General features: G+C 48.4%; 1 protein-coding gene and 1 long non-coding RNA gene across 3 annotated transcripts; both read left to right on the plus strand.

Annotated features, from left to right (window-relative positions):
• The first annotated feature begins 5628 nt into the window (after positions 1-5628).
• On the plus strand, positions 5629-11363 carry LOC120099772 (uncharacterized). Its single transcript, XR_005498955.2, has 4 exons — positions 5629-5728; positions 7107-7317; positions 8116-8225; positions 9146-11363. It is a non-coding gene; the product is annotated as an uncharacterized LOC120099772 (long non-coding RNA).
• Positions 11364-12347: 984 nt separating this feature from the next.
• Positions 12348-26451, plus strand: Slc1a5 (solute carrier family 1 member 5). 2 transcript variants are annotated; one of them, NM_175758.3, is made up of 8 exons: positions 12348-13304; positions 16412-16460; positions 17441-17485; positions 19107-19264; positions 22716-22949; positions 23835-24029; positions 24106-24240; positions 25684-26451. In NM_175758.3, the coding sequence occupies exons 1-8, from the start codon at positions 12739-12741 to the stop codon at positions 25919-25921; spliced, it is 1620 nt and encodes a 539-aa protein (NP_786934.1). In that variant the 5' UTR covers positions 12348-12738; the 3' UTR covers positions 25922-26451. The 2 variants fall into 2 exon arrangements, with proteins under 2 accessions (NP_786934.1, XP_038959836.1); XM_039103908.2 differs by lacking the exon at positions 12348-13304 and adding an exon at positions 13404-13468.
• The last annotated feature ends 941 nt before the right edge of the window (positions 26452-27392 follow it).

The following is a 27392-nucleotide window of genomic DNA, read 5'->3' on the forward strand; positions in this document are numbered from 1 at the left end:
TTGGCAGAGGCAGGAGGATGGCCATAAATTCATAGCTAGATTGATTGGTCGACAGCCAGGGCTACATAACAAGAGGAAGGGGAAAAAAAATCGAGCTTGCGAAATTCCTAAAAGTTTAGCAATACACTCTAGAGAACTGAGGATTGATCCCACCCAGCACAAGCCAAGGCGCCAGCTGACAGAACTCCAGGATGAGGAAGCAAATGCCAACTGTTTTGTTTGGGGGATTAAACTCAGGGTCTTCTTCAAACCAGGCAAGCATTTTTTTTTCCAACCAGCTATATTCCCAGCCCCTACCAAATGATCAAGTGGCCCTAGGACTGTGTCTCACTTCTCTACCCACAGTGCACTGCTTCTGACTTTTCCTGTCCCAGGGCCTTCGATCTTGGCTAAGGGCCATGTGCCCATCCTTACCCAGAAAACCCCCATGGTTCACTCTCTCTCTTCCTTTTGGCCTTTGTTCATATGTCACCTTTGGTTAAGCTTTCTCTAAAATCTCAAATTTGCACCCCAGTTCCTGTCTTATGAGTAACACCGCTCTGAGTGAGGTGTTGGGGTACGCACCTGTAATCTCAGCATTCTGGAGGCAGGAAGTCAGCCTAGATTGCATGAGATCCTGTCTCAAAAAAATAGAGAAAGAAGAGAAAAAGAAAAACCCACTCTTCTGGTCACCTGATCTACAAATCCAACTCTGTGTGTGTGTGCGCACACATGCATGCATGCGTGTGTGTCTGTGTGCGTATATATGTGTGAGCGTGTGTGTATATATGTATATGTGTGACTGAGTATGTATGTCTGCATGTGTGTATATGTGTGTGTATGTGTGTATATGTAAGTGTGTATATCTGTGAATGTATGTGTGTATGTATGTGTGTGAGTGTGTGTATGTCTGCATGTGTGTATGTGTGAATGTATGTGTGTATATATGTATGTGTGTGACTGTGTGTGTATGTCTGTGTTTATATGTAAGTGTGTGAATGTATGTATGTGTATGTGAGTGTGTGTATGTGTGAATTATGTGTGTGTATGTATGTGTGTGAGAGTGTATGTCTGTATGTGTATATATGTGAGTATGTGTGTGACTGTGTGTGTGAGTGTGTATATGTCTGCATGTGTGTATGTGTGAATGTATGTGTGTGTATATATGAATATGTGTGACTGTGTGTATGTCTGTGTTTATATGTAAGTGTGTGAATGTATGCGTGTGTATGTGAGTGTGCGTATGTGTGAATTATGTGTATGTATGTATGTGAGAGAGAGTGTATGTCTGTATGTGTATATATGTGAGTATGTGTGTGAATGTGTGTGTGAGAGAGTGTATATGTGTTATAAGCACAGAAGCCAAAGCTTCTCAGAAATGTTAGTATGACAGTCTTGCTACATAGTACAGCTGGCCTTAATCTCAAAGCAATCCTCCTGCCTCAGCCTCTTTGGTGCTGACATTTCAGTCTATGATAGGCTGGGGAGGGCCCCAAGAGCTTTCTGCACTCTAGGTAGGCAGTGTACCAACTAAGCCACATTCTCAAATCTGGTGGTGGTGGTGGTGGTGGTGGTGGTGGTGGTGTTCATACATGTGTTTTAAATGGTGAGTTTATTTTTTGTTACACTTCCTCATTTGTGCCTGTGTATGCTCAGCTATATGCATGCACGTGCATGGAGAGAAAAGAAAACTTTCAGGAGTTAATGTTCTCCTCCTACCACGTGGGGCCTGAGGAATCAAACTCACGTCTTCAGGCTTGGAGCCAAGGACCTTTACCTTCTGAACCATCTCAGTGGGATGGGAGAATTGTTCTTTGAAAATATGACCCCTAATATGATTCTTGTGATCCAGCGAAAGGCCTCGCACCCATGCACATATGGGCCACAGTAACTGGACTTAGTTATAAACAATAAATTAATAAATAAGTTTGAGTGTGGCATCAGCAAAGCTAGAGAGGGAAATGGGGTAGATAGGATCTTATTTCAGAGTGTACATATATGAAATTGTCAAAAATAAAGGATGTCTTTGTTATTTTTAATTATGTAGGAGGTGAGGGTGGGTATGTGCATGTGAGCACAGGTAGCCAAGGATATCCCAACAACAACTGGGAGAGAAGTCAGTTCTGTGTCGAAGTTGGGTGTCTCTTGTTTCTGCTCCTGTACCATGTACTGCAGCACCCACCCTCACTCGGCTTCTAGGCCATTCACCGCCCTGCCTCCCAACTTGGGTAAGAATCCTGAGAATGTAGGCTGCATGATACGTCCAGCTCCCCTCCCATTTTCGTGTGTGTGTGTGTGTGTGTGTGTGTGTGTGTGTGTGTGTGTGCATGTGCACATATGCGTGCACACATGTTTGCATGTGTATGGGCACGTGTGTGGGGGCATATATGCACATTCACTTGATTATGTATGTGTGTATGTGACCTGAGCTTGCTGTTGAGAATCATTCTCTGTGGCCCCCATTGAGGCAGGGGCTCCCCTATGGGCCAGAGTTTGCTCCTATGTCTAGGCTGACTAACCATCTTGCTATGGGGGCCCATCTCTGTTTTCTAAAGCTAGAATTATAGGTGGGCATTAATCCCACACTGACGTTTATGTGGGTTTCTGGGGATCCAAACTCCAGTCCTCAGTCTTCTGCCTTCATCACTGAGCCACCTCCTTAGTCCCCACATCCAGTCATTTATATGCCTTCATTTCCATTTATTTCCCGGGATCAAACTAGGATCACCAACATTTCAGTCCTACTTCCTTTATCCCTGAGGTATCTCCATTACTACTACTGCCGCTGCCGCCACCACCACCACCACCACCACCACCACCACCACCACCACCACCACTACTTCTCCTCGGCCTCCTCTTTTCCTCCACTTCTTCCTCTTTCTTTCTCCTCCTCCTCTTCCTTCTCCTTTGGTTTTCTTCTTGGGACACAGTCTCACTCTATAGCCCTGGTTGGCCAGAAGTCACTACCAGGATGGTCTCAAACTCAAACCTGCCTTTTACTTCCTGAGTGCTGAGATTAAAGGCCTGAGGCACTATGACCAGCTTCCCAAGAGCTCACCATCCTCCTGCCTCAGCTTCCTGAGTGCTGGGAATTCCAGCGTGTGGCACCACACTCAGTAGTTGGGTCCCTTCCTCACTTCCCACCCAGGGCTTCAGGAAGAGCTTGCACAACGGACTACAGCTGCAACAGGCAGGCATCCTTCAAAGGACTGCTGGGTCAAAGGCTGTGGGAGGTCCCACTGTGAACACTTGCCAGGCAGCCTTCAGAGTTCCAAGGAGGCTGTACCCATTTCCACACCCACCAGCAAGTGTGTCAGAGGACACAGGCATCTCTTGGGGCCAACTTCACCGCTCAGACTCTTTGATGGGACAAAGCCTTTGGATAGGGTTTCATAGCTTGACTTGAAAAGGTTGCAGTAAGACACCTCATCATGACTCCTTATAAACTCTACATGGACAGCTCTCAAAGATGGGTGCTGTCTCACCCTCCCCACAACCACTCTGGCTGCTCATGTCTTTCTCCAGGAGAAGGGACTTCAGGGCTTGACTTCCTATGACCTCTTGGCAGGTTAACCCTGTTTTAACCCTGTCACATTTGGACCTGTTTGCGAGGTTGAAAACCCTGTTGTAACTTTGCCCAACAAGCTCTGGAATTGATTCATTCACCTCAGTCGAAAAGTAGTTCAGGCTGGGGAGGTGGCTCAGCTGGCAGAGGACCTTGCAAGCCAGCACAAGCCCTGAGTTGGGCCCTCATGGATGCCATGCATGGTGCCATGTTCCTATAATCCCAGCACTGGGAAGTTGAAGGCAGAATTATCAGAAGTTCAGGATGACCTTCGCTACATAGCAAGGCCAGCCAGACACACGAAATGAAATATCCATTTTTTTAAAAGATTTATTCATTTATTTTATGCATCAGTACACTGTAGCTGTCTTCAGACACACCAGAAGAGGGCATCAGATCCCTTTACAGATGGTTGTGAGCCACCATGTGGTTGCTGGGAATTAAACTCAGGACCTCTAGAAGAGCTATCAGTGCTCTTAACCTCTGAGCCATCTCTCCAGCCCCAGAATGAAATATCTTTAGAGTAATATAAAATAGAGCAGGGGAAAGGACTCGGTCAGTAAAGTGGCTGCCACTTAAGCAAGAGGACCTGAGTTTGGATCCCCAGAACCCACATAAAAGATGGGCGTGGCTCTGTGGCCCTATTGCTCTGTGCTCTGAGCTGCTCCCCAAAGTTCTGTAAGATCCAGGATCTGTGAGAGGCCCTACCTCAAAAAACTAACAGTGGAATGTGGTTGAGGAAGATGGAGTTGGGGGTTGGGGATTTAGCTCAGTGGTAGAGCGCTTGCCTAGCAAGCACAAGGCCCTGGGTTCGGTCCCCAGCTCCGGAAAAAAAAAAAAAAAAGGAAGATGGAGTTGGTGCCTTCAGGCACCTGCACTCCTGTGTGCACTAAAAGAACACATGCATATACCACACACACACACACACACAAACACACTCACACACACAAACACACTCACACACACATACACACTCTCACACACACATACACACTCACACACACAAACACACTCACACACATACACACTCACACACAAACACACTCACACACACATACACACTCACACACATACACTCGCAAACACACTCACACACATACACACACAAACACACTCACACACACATACACACTCACACACATACACACAAACACACACACATACACACACATACACACACAAACACACTCACACACACATACACACACACTCACACACATACACACTCACACACACACTCACACACATGCAAACTTATACAGGCACACTGACACACATATGTTCACACACATACACACATATACACACACTCACACTATACACACATATACATACATTCACACATACACACCTATACACACCTACACACTCACACACATATACACAGGTGCTCACACATGTACTCAAACATACATCCACATATATATACACATGTACACATACACACATACACACACTCACACACAGCTGTGAGTGAGGCTGAAATAAATTTAGATGCTGATTTTTTTTCCCTCATCCACGTCCTCGTCACCGAGAAACTATGGAACCTTGTTCTTTTTTTTTTAAAGTTAATTTTCATTAGAACTATTTATTCATATCTGTGTACTTGTTATAAAAACAAACATAATAATCATACTGTACCAATAGAGAGGCTGAACTTGACGATGAGGCTTTCCGTGAGGAAACACAAATCAGGAGGTTGTATGGATCATGCAATGGTTTTTGTTTTAAAGGTTTTCATTTTTTTCTTTTTTTTTTCTTTTTTCTTTTTTCGGAGCTGGGGACGGAACCCCGGGCCTTGCGCTTGCTAGGCAAGCGCTCTACCACTGAGCTAAATCCCCAACCCCGTTTTCATTTTTTTTTAAGAATATTTATTTCTTTTATGTGTTTGAGTACACTGTAGCTATCTTAAAACATACCAGAAGAGGGTATCAGATCCCATTACAGATGGCTGTGAACCACCATGTGGTTGCTGGGAATTGAACTCAGGACCTCAGGAAAAGCAGTCAGTGCTCTTTTCTTCCTTCCTTCCTTCCTTCCTTCCTTCCTTCCTTTCTTTCTTTCTATCTAATACAAATGCTTTATTTAACAGTTTCAGGTCACTCCATGGGATACGTATTTGATATCCAGGACCCATCAGCAAGGTCAGCGCAACCTTAGAGCTTCTCTTCTGACTCCCATAGGGTAAGCACATCACCCTCTCGAACAGGGCCTTTGACATTTCAGAAGATAGAAAGGCTGGTGTTGTCCATGAATTCTGTTCACAACTGAGTGCACTGTCCCTGTGACCCGGTCCTACCCAGCACTTTGGTTACCCTAGCCAGCTTGATGGCCTGCACACGACTCAAATCCATGATGTCGGTGATCGGGCAGAGAGCAGCCAGTGCTCTTAACCACTGAGCCATCTCCCTAGCCCTGGAGATTTTATATATATATATATATATATATATATATATATATATATATATATATATATATATATATATATATATATATATATATGTTTGTTTGGAAGACAAAAGCATGTCACTATAGGCTAGGCTGCCCTAATACTCTCAGGAATCCTCCTGCCTTAGCCTCCTGAGTGGGGCATGTGCTGAATCCTCCTGAGTCATAAGGACCAGAGAGACTCAGGCGAACTCCTCTCAACCAAGATCCCCAATGAGTCTGAAGTCCCATCCCTCTGCCTGAGTCCCATTCCTCTATCTTTCTCATGTCCTGTCTCAGAAGCATCAAATGTCTCTCTATTCAGGTCATCTGAGCCTAGAGACACCTATGGGCTCCAATCCTAGGCCTGGAGTTGTGGCAAGGGCATGTGCCCTAGGAAACTCTCCACCCCCAGCCTATGCTGGAGGTGGGGTAGGAGAGAGGGCAACACCTGACACCCCATTGCTGGGCCTCTAGGCCTAGAAAGGAGTGACAGACAACTGGTACCACAAACCACAGGGTCTGACAGGTGACAGCTGGGAGAGGCCTGCAGGGCACTGTACAAGCCAGCTTGTAAATAAGTCAGGAGGAAGGGCAGGGACCAACCTTCTCCAGTTCCCAGGTACAGAGCCAGCCAGACCAGAGGCAGGAAGCTCCCTGCCTTAGCCTCCAGGAAACCAAGGGTCCTCCCCAAGGCCTCCCTAACTCTTGTTCTCTTCTTTTCCTTTCTAACCCCGCCCCCATTCCCAGCACACCTGCTTTCTCATGACCTCCAACTTGTTGTGTGGCCAAGGATGACCTTGAACTCTGGATGCTCCTGCCTCGACCTCCTAAGTGCTGGGTTAAATGGGGGTGCACCACCATGCAAGTTTTACATAGCGCTGGGGGTGCTGTCTGCAGAACCGGGGAGCTGCAGCCCCACACCTGGTTTTGTTTGTTGAGATGGGATCTCATGTTCCGCAGTGTCCCACACTGGGTTCCAACCCACTGAGGCTGGCCTTGGACTCCTGATCCCCCTGCTTTTACAAAAGCCCCAAGTGCTGAGACGACTATAGAATGTCACCATCAAATGTAGCACTTAAAATAAAAACAAAAAGGTCTTATTATGTAACCCAGCCTGGAATTGAATTTATAGCAATCCTCCTGCCTCAGCCTCCGGAGTCCTGGGATTACAATTCTGAACCACCACACCTGGCCTCCCTTACTGCGAAGTGACCCATCCCAGGAGTCCCTTCTGTGTAGCTGGCTCACTGCTAGCCCATGTCACGGACACAGAGGAAGCAGAAGAGCCCCTACCCTCAGTCCTGCAGAAGAGGCAGGTCCAGCCTCAGAGAGGGGAAGCCAGGGTGAGTAATGTAGGAGTGGGGGAGTCCAGGTTACTAGGGGCTGGAGGTTAGGCTCTGGGAGACTCAGGCTCCATTAGTGGAATCTGAAGCTAGTGGAGTGACAGAGAGTAATGTGATCAGGTGAGGGGCCAGTCCAGGGGGTGGTCTGTGTAGATTTGGTATGACAGATGTATCTTTGTGTGCATGTGTGAGTATGTGAATGTGTAAGCCAGAGGTCCAACCTGTGTGCCGTTACACAGGAGCCATCCATCTTGGTTTGGGATAGGGTCTGTCACTGATCTGGCCCAGGATTTGCTTTCTGCCTTTCCAGTAGTGGGATTACAAGTGGACAAACGAGTCTCATACACTTTCTTTATTGTTTTTTAACTTTTTTTTTTCTTTTTTTCGGAGCTGGGGACCGAACTCAGGAGCTAAATCCCCAACCCCTCTTTATTTTTTTAAAAAAAGAATAATTTACTTTAAACTCGTGTGCATGCATGTTTTGACTGCATGAGGGTAATGGATCCCTTGGAACTGGAGTTACAGTCACTTGTGAGCTGCCATGTAGGTGCTGAGATTTGAACTCAGGACCTCTGGAAGAACAGCCTGTGCTCCTAACCCGCTGAGCCATCTCTCCAGCCCATTTGGGTACCTGGAATTGAACTCAGTCCTCAGGAAAATGAACAGCAAACATTTTACCCACTGAGCCATCTCTTTAGCCTTATTCCTGCATTCCCATTCATAGGTCTTTGGGGCCCAGGGCAGCAGCCTAGTCTAAAACAATAGCCTCTTTCTCTCTTTATTTTGGTTCTTTGTCAGCTGTTTATTGAGCTGGTACCAAGAGTGATATGGATCGCAGGGCCTTCCACATGCTAAGTATCCGTTCTGTCACTGAGCTGGACTCAGCAGGAGGCAGAAGCAGAAGGATGGTAAGTTCAAAGCCAGCCCATATATTGACTTCTTGGCCAGCTAGGGCTACCTAGAAAGTCTAGGGGTTTTGTTTGTTTGTTTGTTTATTTGTTCGTTTGTTAAAAAGAGAGAGTAAGGGGGGAAAAAGGACCAGTGAGAGGATTCAGTGGGCAAAGGCACTGATCATCAAGCTGGAGGATATGAGTCTAATCCCCAGGGCTCCTGTGGTGACACACACACACACACAGGTAAATTAATTTAAAAACAGAATCTCGGGGCTGGGGATTTAGCTCAGTGGTAGAGCACTTACCTAGGAAGTGCAAGGCCCTGGGTTTGGTCCCCAGCTCCGGAAAAAACAAACAAACAAACAAACAAACAAAAAAACAGAATCTCTTATGCAATGTATGGAAGCCTCACCTGTCAATGAATTGCCATTGACCTCTTACCTTAATCAGGAAGTGGGGAGGTAGACGTTCTGGTACAGAGAGGATTTCTGAGATAGAGTGAGGCACTCACTGGAGGTTCATCCCAAACTCTGAGGAAGATGGTTACATGAACCCGAGGAGAGATAACTAACCACATGGCAGCACTTGGAAGAAAATTAATGGGATAATCCAGTCAGGGCTAGCTGGAACAAACCAAAGCTTTTGACCCAGGCAACTCTTCATAATAATTCAGTCTCAGGGTCGCCATTTTGTGAACCCGGGGGAAGCCCGTGGTCATATCCCTCCCACATCAGGCTGCTTCGGTGGGTACTGATTAGGTTCCACAGCAATCACAAAGGGTCCTGACTTCCTGCCGTGTCAGAAGGGATTTACAGGCTGGAGAGAGAGGCTGTCCTTCCAAAGGACCGGGTTTCGTTTCACAGCACCCGCACAGCGGCTCACAACCATCTGTGACTAAAGATACAGCCAATCTAACACCCTCTCTCCGCTTCTAGGGATGTCAGACATGGGTATGGAGCAGAGACACAGATGCTGGTGAAAGACCCATACAGGTAAAGTGATAAGATAAACTACAAAAGCAAAGGTTCGTTGCTCAGTCACGTGACCTGTCCAGATTCTAATCCTGCCTCTCTCCTCCCTCGATTCTTCCTTTGCTTTCTTCTTCCCCCCATCTCTCCCTTCCTTGAGAGAAGAAAAGAAAACCTTTTTCTTTTACAGTATGGATACTTAAATTCCTAAACAGTTCAAAATTGGCAAGGTGGTTCAGTATTGGTAAAATGGATTGGGTTCCACATCCCAGCTTCATTTCTTTTTTTTTTTTTTTCTTTTCTTTTTTCCGGAGCTGGGGACTGAACCCAGGGCCTTGCGCTTGCTAGGCAAGCGCTCTACCACCGAGCTAAATCCCCAACCCCCCAGCTTCATTTCTTGTTCTTCAACTACTCTCTCTCTGTTGTTGCAGAATTCACATCTCTTGTCTGTGTGCAAACTCATCTAAGAGTTGTACAGGAACCCTGTGGCTACGGGGTCTTCCTGTCCCCCAGTGGGAGCTACGGACTTCCCCGAAATCACTATCTAGGAAAGGCAGGTTTAAAGGCCAGCAGGAAATGGATCATTTATGTCTTTAGCTCCTAGCTTGGTGCCTTTGGCCGCTGAAATGTGTACAGTCCTGTGGGTGGACTTGGGTTTAACCCGATGAATTGTGGGAACCGAAACAAATGCATGACAGAACCACGTGCGGGTGAGGGCTGCTTTTCTTACTAAGCCAGAAGAACATGGCTGCCGGGAAGACTACAGAAACAGGGTGAGAGGGGTCACTGAATAAAGGTACTTGCTGCCTTGTTTGAAGACCTGAGTTCTGTCTCCAGGCCCCACGTGGTAGAAGGAGAGAGCCTGCTAAGAATGCAAGTTGTCCTCTGGCTCCAACACTTTCATGAGTGTGCGCACGCTCACGGTAAATAAAGAAACGTAATTTTACGTTATTGAAAGGTTAAAAAAACCTTTTCAATAATGAAAAGATGGTGTCGTATTTTCATAAAACCTATATCCATCCTGCACATCCTTTTTGGTTTGAGACAGTGTGTCACCGTGTGGCCCAAATTGACCTGCCACTCACTTCAGGTGACCCAGGGTAGCTTCTTCTGAGTTCCAATAATTCTGCCTCAGCCTTGTGAGGGCTGGGATTCCAGTGGATAACACTGTCCTTCAAAAGCTATGATGGAGCCTGGTGGTGGTGGTTCATGCCTTTAATACCAGCAGGGATGCAGAGGTAGGTGGGTCTTGCCATTCACAGTCAGCCTGGCCTACAGAGTGAGTTGTAGGACAGCCAAAGTCACACAGAGAAACCCTGCTTCCTCCTCCAACAAGCCCTCTCTGCTCCTTCCGAGGCTAGCCTTTCCCTCCAGCCCCTTATGCCCCTCTTTTCTCCTGAGGTCGATGCTGTCTGTGGCCCAGGATGGTCAGTACCTTGGAATCCTTCCATAGTTAAGATTGCAGTCTCGAGCTGCGGGTAAGGTCCTAGTAGAACAGACTGAGCCCAGTAGTCTCCTCTGCTCCACCTATGGGTATTCACCAGACTTTCCAAAGGAGACATTCTTCAGGGCATTTCCCAGGTGGTCCACAAAGCCCAGGAAGTGACTCTTGGCTCTCCTCCTGCCACAGCCCAGCCTCTCCTTGCCCTTCTTTATACCCTTTGGGAAGCCCCAGGCCTTTCTCCCACTGATGAAATTCGAAGGAATCTGGGTAGGAGGTTGGGCCAGTGGGAAGAAAGCTGGCTGGAACCAGTTTGAGTATTGCTTTTACTAGGGGCAGGCAGTGGGGCAGAACATTCCCAGCCAATCCTGATCCACAAACTTCAACCTCAGTGTCCTGGCCCAGACTCACCCTATGTGTCCCAAAGTTCCTGGGTTCAGGAGGGCTCTTTCCTCCTCCTTCTAAGTCTGCTATTTTTACCACTGGAGGGTAATGGAAACAATGCCTAGATTAACAATGCAGTTTGTGGTGAATTGGCCATTTAAATTTTTTTTTGTTTATTTATATATCTGTGTGTGTGTGTGTGTGTGTGTGTGTGTGTGTGTTGCATGTGCCATGCTCCTACATGGAGCACCCAATCTGTGATGGAGGAAAAGACTGGTTTTTCGCTCAAGCATGAGGACCTGAGTTCAAATTCCAAGCATTCATGTAAAAGCCTGGCACAGCAGTGAATGATTTTTTTTTTTTCCCCCGGAGCTGGGGACCAAACCCAGGGCCTTGCGCTTGCTAGGCAAGTGCTCTACCACTGAGCTAAATCCCCAACCCCAGCAGTGAATGATTCTAACTCTCCCTAACTCTGCTGCTGGCAGACACAGACAACAGCCAGGAGGACCTCAGGGGTTTGCTGGCCCCAAGTCTAGACAAAATTAATGAGCTCAGGTTCTGTGAAAGACCCTGTCTCAAAAAACGAAAGAGGAATAGATAGCCTCTCTCTCTCTCTCTCTCTCTCTCTCTCTCTCTCTCTCTCTCTCCCTCCCTCCCTCCCTCCCTCCCTCCCTCCTCACCCCTCCCATTTGTTTCTACAGACTGGGTTTCTTTTTTCTTTTTTTTATGCAGCCCTGCCTGTCCTAGAACTCCCTCTGAAGACCAGGGTTGGCCTTGAACTCACAGAGATCTTCCTGCCTCTGCCTCCAGAGAGATGGTATTAAAGATGTCCCCTTTCTAGGGGTCCTGTTGTGAATAATCAGTTATTAACCACCATAAGATTATTTTTAAAAAAGTAAAATTAAAAAAAGGGGCTGGGGGTTGGGGATTTAGCTCAGTGGTAGAGCGCTTGCATATGGATGGGTATGGCCCCTTTTGGAGCCTTTGCACCCTCTCCGGCCCTGCCGCCTTCCCGGCCCCGCCCCTTGCTGTGCTTTTTTACTCAGCATTGGATGCCCTCTTTGATCTTGGCTCCGCCCCTCGTTTAGACCAGACGCCCAATGTTCCATAACCAATCAGCGCTTGTGGGACGGCCTCCGCCTTTTCAAGTTCCGCCCTCTGCTTTTAATCCTAGTCGTTTCCTTCCAGCGGGGTCAGAGCCACGCGGCAGGGTCTGGACTTCTTCCCTTATCCCACTTGCTCCACTTTCCATATCCCCGTGCTACTTACTATTTGCATATGGAAATCTGATTTTGTCTCCAGAGCTCGAAACCCTCAATCCACACCTTTTAGGGCTCTGGAACCCAAGAATCCGAGTCAGGCAGCCTAGACCTGGGATCACGGATCTTGGGTTCCCGGAGCCAGACATCCCGGATCTACACCACCTGAGCGTCCTTAATCCTTCAGGGAATCAAAGACCGCTACGTCCTGATCTGAAGAACTGTTCGCCACCCCAACAAAAAGAAAAGAAAAGCTACAAAGGCTCTCTCAACTCCCAGTTTTCGGAAATTCGACATCACCGGGGAAAAAAGGGATCTCCGCGCCCAGCTCAGGAAGCTTAGGACCCTCCAGTCTCAGAAATCCAGTGGACGCACAACTTCAGGGACCGTTGCAAAGTTTCAGCCTCCTCTCTCCGTCCTAAGGACCTCACATCCAGTCTCTAGGCGCACAAGGAACCCCTCCGTTGCGGCTCAACATGGCAGTGGATCCTCCTAAGGCTGACCCCAAAGGGGTGGTGGCGGTGGATCCCACCGCGAACTGTGGCTCGGGGCTGAAGTCCAGAGAGGACCAGGGAGCGAAAGCAGGTGGATGCTGCAGTTCCCGGGACCAAGTGTGCCGCTGCCTTCGCGCCAACCTGCTGGTTCTGCTCACCGTGGCGGCGGCGGTGGCTGGCGTGGTGCTAGGTCTGGGGGTCTCGGCGGCGGGCGGTGCTGAGGCGCTGGGCCACGCGCGCTTTACCGCTTTCGCCTTCCCGGGAGAGCTGCTGTTGCGTCTGCTGGAGATGATCATCCTGCCGCTGGTGGTGTGCAGCCTGATCGGAGGTGCAGCCAGTCTGGACCCTAGCGCGCTCGGCCGTTTGGGCGCCTGGGCCCTGCTCTTTTTCCTGGTCACCACACTGCTCTCTTCGGCTCTCGGCGTGGCCTTGGCCCTGGCGCTGAAGCCGGGCGCCGCGTTTGCTGCCATCAACTCCTCTGTTGTAGACTCCAGTGTCCACAGAGCACCCACCAAAGAGGTGCTGGATTCCTTTCTGGAACTCCTGAGGTGCGTTCCCGCCAGACAGTGGGGTGGGAAGGGACCAGTGCAAGCGTGCAGTCTTTCTGCTTTATCCCTCCGGAGTGCAGGGATCACACGGGTGTACCGCCACTAGTGACGAAGGTTGGGCCCTCCAGAATGAGACATGCCTTCTAGAGTCTTAGGAAAACAAGGTAATGGTGACAGGACCTCTAACATCTTGGAGGGGTGAACTTTTGCGGAAGTTCCCCACATTTGGGGGCGGTCCTAGAAATGGAGGGCTTTTAGAGAAAGGAAAAATGTTAAACCTTCTTAAAATATTAAAATAAGAAGACTTTTGGAGACAGAGTACAGCCAAGCATGGCATTGAGCTCCTCGTCACCCTTCCTCCATCTCCCAAGTGACTGGGATGAAGGCGCATCATTTTGCTTCCTAAAACCAAGTCTGCTACAGGTAGCTTAGGCTGCTGTCCTTGCCTCAGCCTCCTTCCTTGGCTTGCAAGAGAAGTGTTAAGACACAAGGTCTGTCCTAAGAAGAGCCAGAACACCCCCTCTCCCACGCTCGCCCCCCCATCCCGGCTATCCCCTTCTTCCCAGCACTCCTATCCAAATTAACAGGTGTGATGAACCACTAAAGAAAAACAATCAAGAACGCTGTGCAAACTACTGGGAGGGATTCTTTGGGTGGCAAAGGGGGCAGAGGTGAGGCTCCTGGCTAAGGATTTGGAGCCAGGGTCTGCGCCCCTTTTTCTCCTATGAGCCTTTGGAGGCCCAGTGGTGATGTGAGGGGCTGCCTGATTCCCATTGATAGGAGGGTCCCCGCTTCTCGCTCACTCTCTCTAACCCTCCTTAGTCCACCTGCGCCAGGCAGCCAGCCTTCCGGGTGCCTTCTCCCCTCCCTGCCCTACGGTCTCATTTCCTCTTGTGTGCTCCCTTTCAATGCCTCCCCCATAGCGGAGAGTGACATTTATTCTTGTACCCTCCCCACTTTGGAGGTCTCTAGACTCTAGGTCCACGTGGCCCTGCCATGAGGCCCTCTGTTTCAGCATCTTCAGATTGGGGATTTCCTGGAAGGAAGAGAGAGGCGGGGGCGGGGTGAGGGTGGGGGTGGGGATGTGGAAACAGTGAGTCAGAAAACAGGTCATCCTCTGCTTCTGGGTCATAGTATGGGATGATATAGAGGCTTGGGCTCTTGGTGTCCGTGGTGAGGATCCCTTCTGGCTGGCAGAGATTAGCTGGGTCCTGAGCCCTGCCCAGGGCTGCTAATAGGCACACCCACCTTCAGGCTGTTTGTGAGCAGAGGCTTTTCCTCCCAGGCAAGCTGTAAAGGGCTGGAACTCACACTTGACTGGCTGACCACTGTCTTAGCCAGAACACTTCACAGTCAGCTTTCAGGCAGGTAAACATGGGCCTTCAGAAGCCCAGGTCGACTTAAATCAGTGGCAAGGCACACATACCCACGAGGGACTAGGCACTCTTTACGTTTTTATTTTATGTGTATGAGTGTTTTGCCAACATGTATGTGTGTGCACTTCACGTGTGCCTGGTGCCCGCAGATGCCAAAGGAGGTTATTGGATTCCCTGGGACTGAAGTTAGAGGGGATTGTAAGCTGCCATGTGCATGCTGGGATTCTTTAGCCGTTCCCTTGACCCCCGAGTCTCCTGCACTAGCACACTTAGTGGGACCACTTTTGGGCTTTTTTGGGGGGGAGTGGGGTGAGATAGGGTTTCTCTGTTCCTGGGACTCGTAGAAATCCACTTGTCTTTTGCACACACACCCCCATCCCCTGTGCTGGATTAAAGCCATGCAACACCATTGGCATGGTACCATTTACAACTGTGCCCCTGGCCATGTGACTGCTTAGGCCAGTGTTCAAGAGTCAGTGTACAAGTCAGACATGGCCACCCACACTGCCAAGCCACAGCCCGGTAGGGTGGAAGAAAGAAGATCAAGAGTTCTAGGCAGTCCTGGGTCTCATGAGGATCTCTCTCCCGCAAGAACAAGGACAAACTCTCCCTTGAGAAAGGTTCTTGCCTTTCTGTGCCTCCGGTTCCCTTTATTTATCTATGGGGTTTTTAAGACAGGGTCCTTGTGGTTGTCCCTGTGCCTGCACCAACGCACCTGGAGTTCCCTTCAGTTAAAAAGGGGTTGGCTATGTAAAGCAGTAAATGTGCCACCTGGCATATGGCAGGCACCCGCCACACACCAGTGGCCATGCAAGGACAGATGCATATTCATGACTGGAACAGCAGTCCCACGTTCATCATGTCCATGGCCTCCCCCAAGCTCTCTGACCCTCCAGCCAGCTCCTTAGGGATAACCCTCCGGGAAGTAGCTGATGCAAGAACCCCAGGGTGTTAAATGGTCTCTGGGGGTGGAGCTCAGTCCTGGTGTGACCCCGCCCTTGCCAGCCTCTCAAAAGCCTAGTTTCCCCCTCCAACCCACAATTCCTTGGTTCTGACACACCCACTTCCTGGGGCCAGAGGAGGGTAATTGGAATTCCCACATCCTGGGAGAGGTGTGCTGGCCTGCTCCTCCAGCCAGCTACCCCAAGGGGCTGTAGGATGACAGGTCTGAGGCAAGCCTGGGCTTACAGATTAAGGCTAGCCTGGGTAACTTAGCAAGACCCTGTCTCAAAAAATGAAAATATCTCTGAAGATGTAGTTCAGTTGTAGAGTAGGTAAGGTCCTTGCCTTCTACCTCTGTGTGGCAAAAAACAAAAACAAAAGTTGGCCAGCCAGGAGGTGGGGGCAGGGCTTAGGAACCTTTTTTTTTTTTTTGCCAAGGCTGATTGGTGACCTGAAGCTGCTTTCTGGAACCCACACAATAGAAAACAGGAGTAGGGAGCATGTGTGCCCCAAGCAACTACATGTTTATGGCCAGGCATGATGGTGCATCTCTTTAATTCCAGCACAGTGGCAGGGGCAAGTGGATCTCTGTGAGTTCAAGGCCAGCCAGGGCTACATAGTGAGACACTCTCAAAAGAAAAATTTATATGTAGAGTGATGGTTTTCTGTGTGTGAATTAAAATGTGACTGTAATCTCGTAGTTCAGCAGCCCCTTTCTTAAGCAACCAAGAGAGGTTCCCATCCCCACCCTCCCTGGACCGTAACTAACATAGGTGTTTGTTTCTGCAGGAATATGTTCCCCTCCAATCTGGTGTCTGCTTCTGCTGCCTTCCGCATTGTGAGTCCTCTGGGGTGTGCTGAGGGGCTTAGGGGTGGGTGGTTATGGTCTAGAGAAGGGAAATGCATGTAGGAGCTTCCTTAGAGAGTTCTAGGTTTGCCACTGAGACTCATCCATGCCTTTCTCATTAAGAATTGAGATTCTGGAGGGGACTGGCCGGACAACAGGTAGCCATGTCCTGTATAAGCAGATGACCACCGTTTAATTCTCAGAACACACCGTGGTCCTCTGACCTCCCAATACTTTCAGGAGGGTACATGTGCACATGTGTATGGGTGAGTGTGTGCATGTGCCACACACACACAATGTTAAATTTTAAAAAGAAATGAGAATATGGGAGAGGCTGAAGTACTAAATGAGAAAGGCTGGGGTTGAGCAGAGAGTTCAGGCTAGACAAGGAGATAGTATCTTGATAAATGCCATTGGTGTGAACGGCTCTTAACCTGTAATCCCAGCACTTGGAAGGGACCCCATCTGCAGTTTGCTACCTCGTATGTATCTAAAGACATCAACACATCTGGAATACATGTGACCTAATGGGTGGAGGCCCAGCAGAGCTTTGCTCTGGCCCAGTGTAGCCCCCACCCACACCACTTCCCTCTCTTTGTCTTTTGGATCTTTCAAAAGGTTGGTGTGTATTTAGATTTAAACTTGGGATTAGTGTGCAACCCTTGAGACTGGGGTTGTGGCTCAGTGGGTAGTGTGCTTGCCTAGCATGCTTGAAGTCCTGGGTTCCATTCCCAGAGCACTGAGTAAACCAAGCATTGTGTCAGACACCTGTGATTCCAGTAATAAGTAGGAGTAAAATATTTTAGGAGCTCAGGGTCATCTCTGGCTACATAGGGAGTTGTAGGCTAGCCTGGGCTACAAGAGGTTATCTTAAAGAACGGGGCTGGAGGGTTTGGAGTATGGGGGGGGGTGAGCATGGTAGTAGGAACCCATGATGACAGTTGACACTAATCCTTCCAATCTGTCTTCAGCCATGTGGTGCCTGTCCACAGAGGAGCAATGCAACCATGGACCAGGTGAGCAAGACAAGATCTGAGGAAACTCCACACTCCTGGCCCGATGTGGATTTCAGTTTACCTTCCTCCCTTTGCTGTTTGAGTCTTCCCCCACAAATGTATAGTGTGGGTGCTGGAGAGATGGCTCAGTGGTTTAGAGCACTGGCTGCCCTTCTAGAGGTCCTGAGTTCAATTCCCAGCACCCATGTGGCAACTGACAACTGTCTGTAATTACAGTTCCAGGGGGATCTGACACCCTCACACAGATGTAGATGCAGTCAAACACATTTAAAAGGAACCCCCCCCAAAAAAACAGTAAAGCATGAAATTTGATTTAAAGTTTGCAGTCCAAACTGGCAGCAGTGGCTCCTGGTGCTCTAACTGAGGTGGGCTGAGCTCTCTCACATCAAGTTTTTTTTAAGGCATTATCTCTCTGTGTAGTCCTGACTGTCCTCGAACTTGCTCTGTAGACCAGGTTGGCTACAAATTGTGAGATCTCTCTGCCTCCTGGGGTTAAATGTGTGCCCCCCCACACCCAGCTTCCACATAAATTTTTTCATTCTTCATTTATTTTTATTTATTTCTTAGTTTTCACTTTACATCCTGATTGCTGCCCCTTCCCATTCACCTCTTTCCACAATTCTTTCCCCCTCCCTGCCCTTTTCCTCTAAGAGGGTGGAGGCACCCCCTGGGTAACCCCCCACCCTGGTACATCAGGTCTCTGAGGGGCTAGGTTCATCCTCTCCCACTGAGGACAGGCCAGGCAGCCCAGTTAGGGGAGCATATCCTGCAGAGAGGCCACAGCTTTTGGGATAGCCTCTGCTCTAGCAATTGGGACCCACGTGAATACTGAGATATATACTTGCTTCGTATTTTTTGTTTTTTTAAGACAGGGGTTCTCTGTGTGGCCATGGCTGTCCTGGAATTCAGAAGGATTATAGGAGGGGGTGACTGGGCGAGGAATTATAATCGGGATATAAAGTGAATAAATAAAAAGAAATGAAGGGCTGGAGAGATGGCTCAGCGGTTAAGAGTACCATCTGCTCTTCCAGAGGTCCTGAGTTCAATTCCCAGCATCCACATGGTGGCTCACAACCATCTGTAATGGGATCTGATGCCCTCTTCTGGTGTGTCTGAAGACGGCTACGGTGTACTCATATATATAAATAAATCTTAAAAAAAAAAAAAAAGAAAAGAAATGAAAATGAAAAAAAAAAGTGGTGCCCCATCCCTCCAGAGGCAGAGACCCAAGATCCCTGAATTCGAGGCCAGGCTGCTCTTGGGGAGGCCTAGGTCGTCTCTCCTGTGTATGCTCTTTGGTTGGTGGTTCAGTTTCCGAGAGTTCCAAAATCAGGTCAATTGACTCTGGTCTTCCTGTGGGGTTCCTATCACCTCTGGGGCCCATAATCCTTCCCCCGACCGCATTTGCCTGCAGGCCAGTCAGATCAAGGCTGTTTCCCAGTCGATACTGTTCCTTCTTCCAAGACGAATTTAGCTTGTATAAAGCTGACAAAACAAAACCCAAAAACCAAACAAAAAACCAAAAATAACCAACCAGCCGGGATCAGCAATGTTGGGTACTCAGTGGCTGTGCAGGTGGGTTAACGCGCTCTCCCCACCTTACCTCTGTTCCTTCCCGAAGCCTCACTGTGAGATGAAGATGAACATTCTGGGCTTGGTCGTGTTCGCTATAGTCTTTGGCGTGGCTCTGAGGAAGCTGGGGCCCGAGGGTGAGCTGCTCATCCGATTCTTCAACTCCTTCAATGATGCCACCATGGTCCTGGTCTCCTGGATTATGTGGTAGGTGTTGGGAACAAGGGGTGGGCATGTCTGTTGTGTGACACAGGGGAGCCTCCCAGTGTGCTTCCGAGAGCCCAAAGGGTTCTGCATTCAGATCTTGTGTCCCCCATTCCCTGGCTGTGTGACTTTGGGGCAGTGACTTGGCTTCTCTGTGCCTCAGTCTCCCCGTTGTAAACGGTGATTACCCTGTAGTCCATGGGTGCTAGGACTGATACATTTGCCTTCTTGATCATTCTAGAAGGTGATGGAAGACAGCCGAACAGATGTACCACGGCTTTAATGTAATAGCATGGCTCCTTTTGAACTGAGGATCTGAGTGTAGGTGAACCACAGAAGCACAGGAGAGAAGTTTATTTGGAGCCGGAGAGTGCTTGCCTCACTGGTGTCATGGGCACCCTGTGTTCTATCCCTGTGCCTGGTTCTAACTATTGAGCACCCCCTGGTGTGAGGACTGGTCTTTGGTTTTTCATAAATGACTTCAGGAAATGAAAGTGAAAACCACCTACAGGGACCTCTGGCTTTCCTCCTGTCCATCTGCTCTGACATCTAGTCCACCCACCTGGCCTGGATGTAAAGATCAGAAATGGAGAGAAAAGACAAGATGGCTACTTCCAAAAACCTTTCACTCCCCCCGCAAAAAGTAATAGTAACAACAACTCCCTCGATTCCAATATAGAACTTTCCTGTGGAGAGATGCCTCAGTGATTAAGAGCCCCGGCTGCCCGTCACTGGACCCCTTTTTGTTACTCAGCATCCACATGGTGTCTTGCAAGCATCTCTAACAGATTCCAGGGAATCTGTTGGCCCCTTCTGGCCTGTGTGGGCAATCGCACTCATGTGGTACACAGCCATACAAGCCAAACCCCCAACATATAAAATAAAAATGAATCTTTAAGAAAAGTAACTTTCCAATGGCTGGAGAAATGGCTCGGGGGTTAACAGTACTCACTGATCTCCCAGAGGACCTAGGTTTGATTACAAACATTCACGAGGTGGCTGATAATCATTTGTAATCCCGGTTCCAGGGGTCAGGCCCCCTGTACTGGCATTTTAGGGCCCCAGATATGTACAAGATGAATGGACATTCATGTAGTCAAAACACTCAAACACGTAGAATGACATGGAAAACTCTTAGCCTGGCATGGTGGAACATGCCTTTAATGTTAGTGCTCAGGAGACAGAGGCCAGTGGATAGATCTTTGTGGGTTTAAGGTTAGTTTGTTCTACTTAGCCAGTGCCAAATGGTGAGGCAAACTGTAAGATACTATCTTAAAAAACAAAAGAAAGTGTGCAGAGCAGTGGTGGAGCATGTCTTTAATCCCAGCACGTGGGAGGCAGAAGCAAGGAGTTCAAGAAACAAAACAAGGGCTGGAGAGATGGCTCAGCGGTTAAGAGCACTGAGTGCTCTTCCAGAGGTCATGAGTTCAATTCCCAACCACCACATGGTGGCTCACAACCATCTGTGAGGAGATCCCATGCTCTCTTCTGGTGTGTCTGAAGACAGTGACAGTGTACTCGTCATACATAAAATGAATAAATAAAATCTTTTAAAAAATTAATTAAGAAAACAAAACAAAATGTCAAGTTTTCATGTAACGCTGCTTTTGAGAGGCCGAGGTTGGCAGGTTTTTTGAGTTCAAGGCTAGACCAGCGCTACGAAAAGAAACCCAGCATGAAAAAAGCCAAAACTAAGCCAGCCATGCTCACTGGGTATGCTTTTTGTTGGACATTTTTGGAAATAGGGTTTCACTATGTAACCTAGACTTCCTATATCTCCTAATTTCCCTACTCTTGGACCCAAGAGATGGGAACCCAGGCACCCACCACCATATTCAATGCTGTGTGTGTGTTTGTAGCTGTTGATCTCTTTGGTGGAGTCCTACCCCCCTACCCCTAGCCCCTCACTGGAGGGGGTGGGTGTTCTAGGTTCTGCCACTGAACCAGATACCTGCCCCCTAGTGTGTCTTGATCAGGAGGAAGACATGGCGGGGAAGGGCCAGGTGAGGTGAGCAGAGGCAAAAAAGCTTTTGTCTATGTGGCTCAGAAAAGCTTCAGAGACAGCTTGGTTTCCCTCCCCGGTGCTGTCGTTTCCCAGCTCTGGGTGTTACTCCAAGTTAGACTTAACTTCCCTATGCCTCAGCTTTTCTCTGCAGAAAATGGTGCCATCACAGCTGCTTCAGAAGGCACAAAAGGGTTTATACACCTTCTCAGGCCACTGCCTGTTCTGTTCTCTGCTCACAGTAAACAATGGCAAATGTTTATTTAAGCATTTGAGCTTATAAAATTCCTGGGCACATCTGAGTGGCTAGGACTTGCCCAACTGACCCACCCTCGTTGCTCAGGTGGCTGGGAACTGGTGCCTTTCTTTTCTGTAAAGGACAAGGAACTGAGGAGACAATTGGCCGTGACTGCAGAGCAAGAGGGTATTAGGGAAACCGGGCTAACAGCAAGTGCATCATGGGAGTCTTTGCAGTAGGACACAGGGAGGGTTTTTGCACCAGAAGTGGGTCTGTGTACAGATGCCTCCCAGCTAGTGTCTCGCTTCATCCTTTAGCAATTCCCGGAGGTTAGCAGCATTACCCTGTCTGGTTGGTGTTTTCTTTATTTATTCTGTGGCGAAGTTTAAAAGCAGGTCTTTGAGCTATCATTGAGCCATACTGCTGAGCCACACCTGTCAGCCCTCTTTTTACTTTCTGAGGGAGGGTTTTATTGCCTTGAATTATTATTCTATGTGTGGGTATGTATAGATTTACATTTTACGTGGGTAAGTGTTTGACCTACATGTATGTCTGTGCACCATGTGTATTCAGTGTCTGTGGATGTCAGAAGAAACCACCAGATCACCTAGAGCTGGAGTTTAAGGCTTATGAGCCACCATGTGGGTCCCAGAAATAAACCTGGATCCTGGAGAAAATAGCCAGCATTCTTATTTGCTGAGCCATCAATCTCTCCAGCCTCGGGCCTTGGAATTTGGATCCTCATAGCTTAAATTCCTAAGTGTCTGGTGGGCTGTCAGTCATCCATGATCAAAGGCTTAGGTGGGGTATGTTGCAAGTACCACAGACCTGAGAGTTAGAGTGACCCAGGAATACCGTTCTTTTTTCCTGAAGGACAGCAGCTGCTTTAACAAGCAAACCCAGAAAGCAATTGACTCAGAGTAGTGGGTGCTTTCTTTCTCTCATTCACCCTCAAGTCTACATCTGAGGTCGCTGTTCTGGTAGGGATGGAAACGGGTGCGCATGCGCAGGCTTTTATTTCGTAGCTGTTTTATCTTCCTGTCTCAGACAATTATCTGAGTCTCTGACCAGACAGTCCTGGACTGGTGCTCTGGATAACTCTAGACTTCTAGGAAAGGTTGAGAAGTGTGATCAACCGAAGTGCTGCGTACAGAGCGTGACTGTGACAGTCCCATGATCAGCAGCAGCAATCTGTCTATGTGATTGATGATCAGGTACGCCCCCATTGGCATCTTGTTCCTGGTGGCCGGCAAGATTGTGGAGATGAAAGACATCCGCCAGCTCTTCATCGGCCTCGGCAAATACATCGTGTGCTGCCTGCTGGGCCACGCCATCCACGGGCTCCTGGTTCTGCCTCTCATCTACTTCCTCTTTACCCGCAAAAACCCTTATCGATTCCTGTGGGGCATCGTGACACCCCTGGCTACAGCTTTCGGGACCTCTTCTAGGTGAGATCTGCTACCAAATGTAACAAAGGGAACTGGGAGGGTGTATCAGTGCTTGAAGACCTGTATTATGTCTGGGGTCATTTGATGTGGACGCAGATGTCTTCCTTTTTAATTTTATTTTTACTTTTTTTGTCAGTTTTTCTTTTCTTTCTTAACTTTTATTTTTATTTTCTGTGTATCAGTGTTTTACCTGAATGTCTGTTTGCAGTGTGCCTACTTGCCCACAGGCCAGGTCTTTGATTTTCCCTGAGTTTGTTACAGCTGTGAGCCACCATATAGGTGCTGAAGATTGAACCCTGGTCCCCTGGAAGAGCAGCCACCGCTCTTAAGCACTGAGCCATCTCGCCACTCAGTGTCCTGGGGTCCTGGATTGCGCTGCCCTTGAAAAAAAATGAGAGAGTTACTGACTCAGTTTTTTTTTTTTTTAATTCTGTCGTTTTTCCTTTTCTTTCTGTGTGAGCTCACAGTGCCCTGTGTAAGTCAGAGGACACCTGCAGGTGTCCCTCCTCACCTCCTACATGTTTGAGATTGTCCTTGTTTTTCCTGTGTGTTTTTGGGATCCCTTTCTCCTCTCTCTCAATAGGGGTTTTTTCTGTAGTGTTTGCAGAGGCAGCATACTACAGTCCCAGTACTGTTCAGGAGCACGCTGCTTTGAGAAGGGAAATACTTTGGGAGCTAGAAGCTCCAAGGGGTGTGAGGAAAGGAGGTTTTGGTAGGTGGGCGGAGCCTCTGGATGTTGTGGGCGGGGACTCTGGATGTTGTGGGCGGGGCTAAGTGATTTTGTGACTGCCTCAGCTGGGGTTGGGCCTAGGCTTTGCAGTCCAGGAATGCTGGTCCCAGAGTGCTCCCCAAGGCTCGCTCACTCAGTGTGATGTTCTCTATTAGCTCTGCCACATTGCCCCTGATGATGAAGTGTGTAGAGGAGAAGAATGGTGTGGCCAAACACATCAGCCGGTTCATCCTGCCCATCGGCGCCACCGTCAATATGGACGGGGCAGCGTTGTTCCAGTGCGTGGCGGCAGTGTTCATTGCACAACTAAATGGGATGTCCCTGGACTTCGTGAAGATCATCACCATCCTGTGAGTGCTGGGTGCCAAGGCAGGAGGCCCCGCCTCCAGGATTCTGCCACCTCACCTCCTGCCCTCTCTCTCCCAGGGTCACAGCTACTGCATCCAGTGTCGGGGCCGCAGGTATCCCTGCAGGGGGCGTCCTCACTCTTGCCATCATTCTAGAAGCAATCAGCCTCCCTGTCAAGGACATCTCCTTGATCTTGGCCGTGGACTGGCTAGTGTGAGTGGGGCCTCAGGAGTTGGGGGGACTGCGGCATCTCCTGTGCAGAATAAGAAACACAAGACAGGTCTAGAGTGAGCTTGTGAGATCTTAATCTTTCTATTCATAGGGATAGTTAGCAATTCAGGGGTTCTATTTCTTTTCCTTTTTTTTTTTAATATTTATTTATTTATTTATTTTTTGTATATGAGTAAACTGTAGCTCTCTTCAGACACACCAGAAGAGGGCATCAGATCCCATTATAGACGGTTGTGAGACACACACACATACATTGCTGCACTTGAATGTACATGAGTGGACTGGAGAGATGGCTCAGTGGTTAAGAGCACTGACTGCTCTTCCTGAGGTCCTGAGTTCAATTCCCAGCAACCACATGGTGGCTCACAACAGCCTGTAATGGGATCTGATGACCTCTTCTGGTGTGTCTGAAGACAGCCACAGTGTACTCATATACATAAAGTAAATAAATCTTAAGGGAAAAAAAGTTTATACCCGAACATGCACACATACACACACACACATACACATACACACATTTGTCTTTATTTATATGAGTGCATCGTTGGGTGACGGGATAGGGCATGTTTCATGATCTGTCTGTTTTTTTTCTTCCACCATTTTTTGTTTGCTTTGGGTGTGTCTTTTGTTTTATATTTTGTTTGACCCTGGATCTTGTGATGTAACCCCTTGGCCATCCTGGTATTTGCCCTGTAATCCAGGCAAGCTTCAAACTCTCCTTCTGCCTCAGACTCCATGGTACTAGGAAAACACATATAAGCCATGACCTATGCCTGGCCAATCTTTGGAGTCTTATAAGGAAACCTAGAAGAGCAGCACGTTGTCCTTTGCAGTTGTGACTCCTAGGCTAGGCACCTTAAGCTCAGATCTGTAGTGACCTTAATCCTCCTGTGTCTGTTTCCCCATCTGTACAATGGGGAGGTAGTAAAGCCCCTGCTACACAAACATTAGGCTGCGGATTGGTTCTTTTTCAACTATGTGGCACCTAGACTCGGCAGACAGATGGATCTCTTTGGCCAGCTAGTCTAGCTGGTGGATGAGATGGTGTTTAGTTCCGTGAGAGATGCTATGACAAAGAATAAGGTTGTAAGGTGTGGTGCTACACATCCTTAACTTCGGTACCAGGGAGGCCAAGGCAGGAGAATCTCTGAGTTTGGTGTTTTTTTTTTTTTTTTTTCCGGAGCTGGGGACCGAACCCAGGGCCTTTCGCTTGCTAGGCAAGCGCTCTACCACTGAGCTAAATCCCCAACCCCCAATCTCTGGGTTTGAAGCCAGCCTGGTTTACACTGAGTTCCAGGACCGCTAAGTAGAGAGACGCTGTCTCCTAAAGCGACTCTTCTAGTGGTCGAGGATGGTCCACCTGAGCCCTGGCCTCCTGCTTCCACTTCCTTCTGTCTCACGTGATTGCTGTGTTTCCCCTTTCAGGGACAGGTCCTGTACGGTCCTCAACGTGGAGGGTGATGCTTTTGGGGCCGGATTGCTCCAGAGTTACGTGGATCGCACCAAGATGCCGAGCTCAGAGCCTGAACTGATCCAGGTGAAGAACGACGTGTCTCTGAAACCATTGCCCCTCGCCACAGAGGAGGGGAACCCCCTTCTGAAACAGTGCCGGGAACCCTCCGGGGACTCCAGTGCCACATGCGAAAAGGAATCTGTCATGTGAATGTTTGGAGGGCTTCTATGCCCTGGTGACCTCACTTTGGAAATTGGGCTCTTGAGAGCTGGAGAAATGGACTGGGTGTGGGCCTGAGGGGAGGCTGTTTACAGACTCCGGCAACCTGGGGGTCCTCATCTCCTTTCTGGAGAGGTTATTCAGAGCCTTCTTGCTGGGGCGCATGTGGTTATATATGAATGTGTCCCTAAATCTTCCCCCATCCTGTCCCCTATTCAAGGAGATGGCATTTCTCTGTCTCCCAGAGCCATCCTGCATACCTGTCTCAGGGAATGGGTTGCTCTGTAGAGGTCTCCACCCTTTGAAGGCAAAATATTGTGATGAAATATTTTCTTATTATCCCTAGCTGTGGTGTGTGTGTGTGTGTGTGTGTGTGTGTGTGTGTGTGTGCGCGCGCACTTGCTATAACCTTCCCTGTAGCTCCTCCATGACAACAAACATTCCCATGAGTCCTGAGAGAAAGCCAAAAATAAATGTCACTCCAAATCACATTTTTTAGCAATAAAATGGTGTCAAATGTATTAACCATGGTTCTGGAGTCTTGAGTGATACCAAGTGTAGTGCCACAAAACTTTAAATTTCAGCATTAGGGAAGCAACTTCTAGGTTCTCACCTGGGAAAGGATACAGGAAGGAAAATCAGGAGCTAAAGGCCAGCCTGGGCTGATGACATTGTCTCAAAAAACAATTTCAGCTGAACATAGTGTCGTACGCTTTTAATCCTAGTACTCCAGAGGCAGAGGAAGGCAGATGTCTGCGTTCGACCCCAGTCTGGTCTGGACAGTGAGATTCAGGCCAGCCAGTGCTTCCTAGGGAGACCATATCTCTAAAAACATATGGTTACTATTTCAACGAAATATAAAAATCATATGAACACCTAAGTCAAGTTTAGATTTCACTGGATTTTACTAATCAGAAATCATGTGGTCAGGTAATGGTTGCACCAGCCTTTATCCCAGCACTTGGGAGACATACAGAGGCTGCCAGATCTCTGAGTTTGAGGCCAGCCTGATCTATAAACCAAGTTCTAGGAGAGCCAAGCCCCACCACCACCCCTGAACACACACAACCCTGTCTCAAAAACAACAAAAAAGAAATGGTGAGCAGGTAAGGCAGCTCAGGGGCACAGGTAACTTGTAAATGACAGACCTGAGTTCTATCTGTGGAACCCACATGGTGGGAGGACAGAAGGGCTGGAAGTGTAGCTCAGTACTTAAGAGCACTGTGCAAGTGGGAGAGACCTGATGCTGCCAAGTTGTTTTCTGAGCTCCACATACCCACAGCATCTCATTTTAAGAAAAGGTCTCACTGTACCTCTGACTGACTGAAGCTCACAGAGGTCTACTTGTCTCTGTCTCCGGAATGATGGGACTAAAGTCATACGCCATGACACTCAGCTATACTTAAATCTTTATTGCTAAAAATCGCCACTGATCCTGGCCCAGTGTTAGAGACTTTTAGAT

Source organism: Rattus norvegicus, chromosome 1 (assembly GCF_036323735.1).
Source record: "Rattus norvegicus strain BN/NHsdMcwi chromosome 1, GRCr8, whole genome shotgun sequence".
Lineage (NCBI taxonomy): Eukaryota > Metazoa > Chordata > Mammalia > Rodentia > Muridae > Rattus > Rattus norvegicus.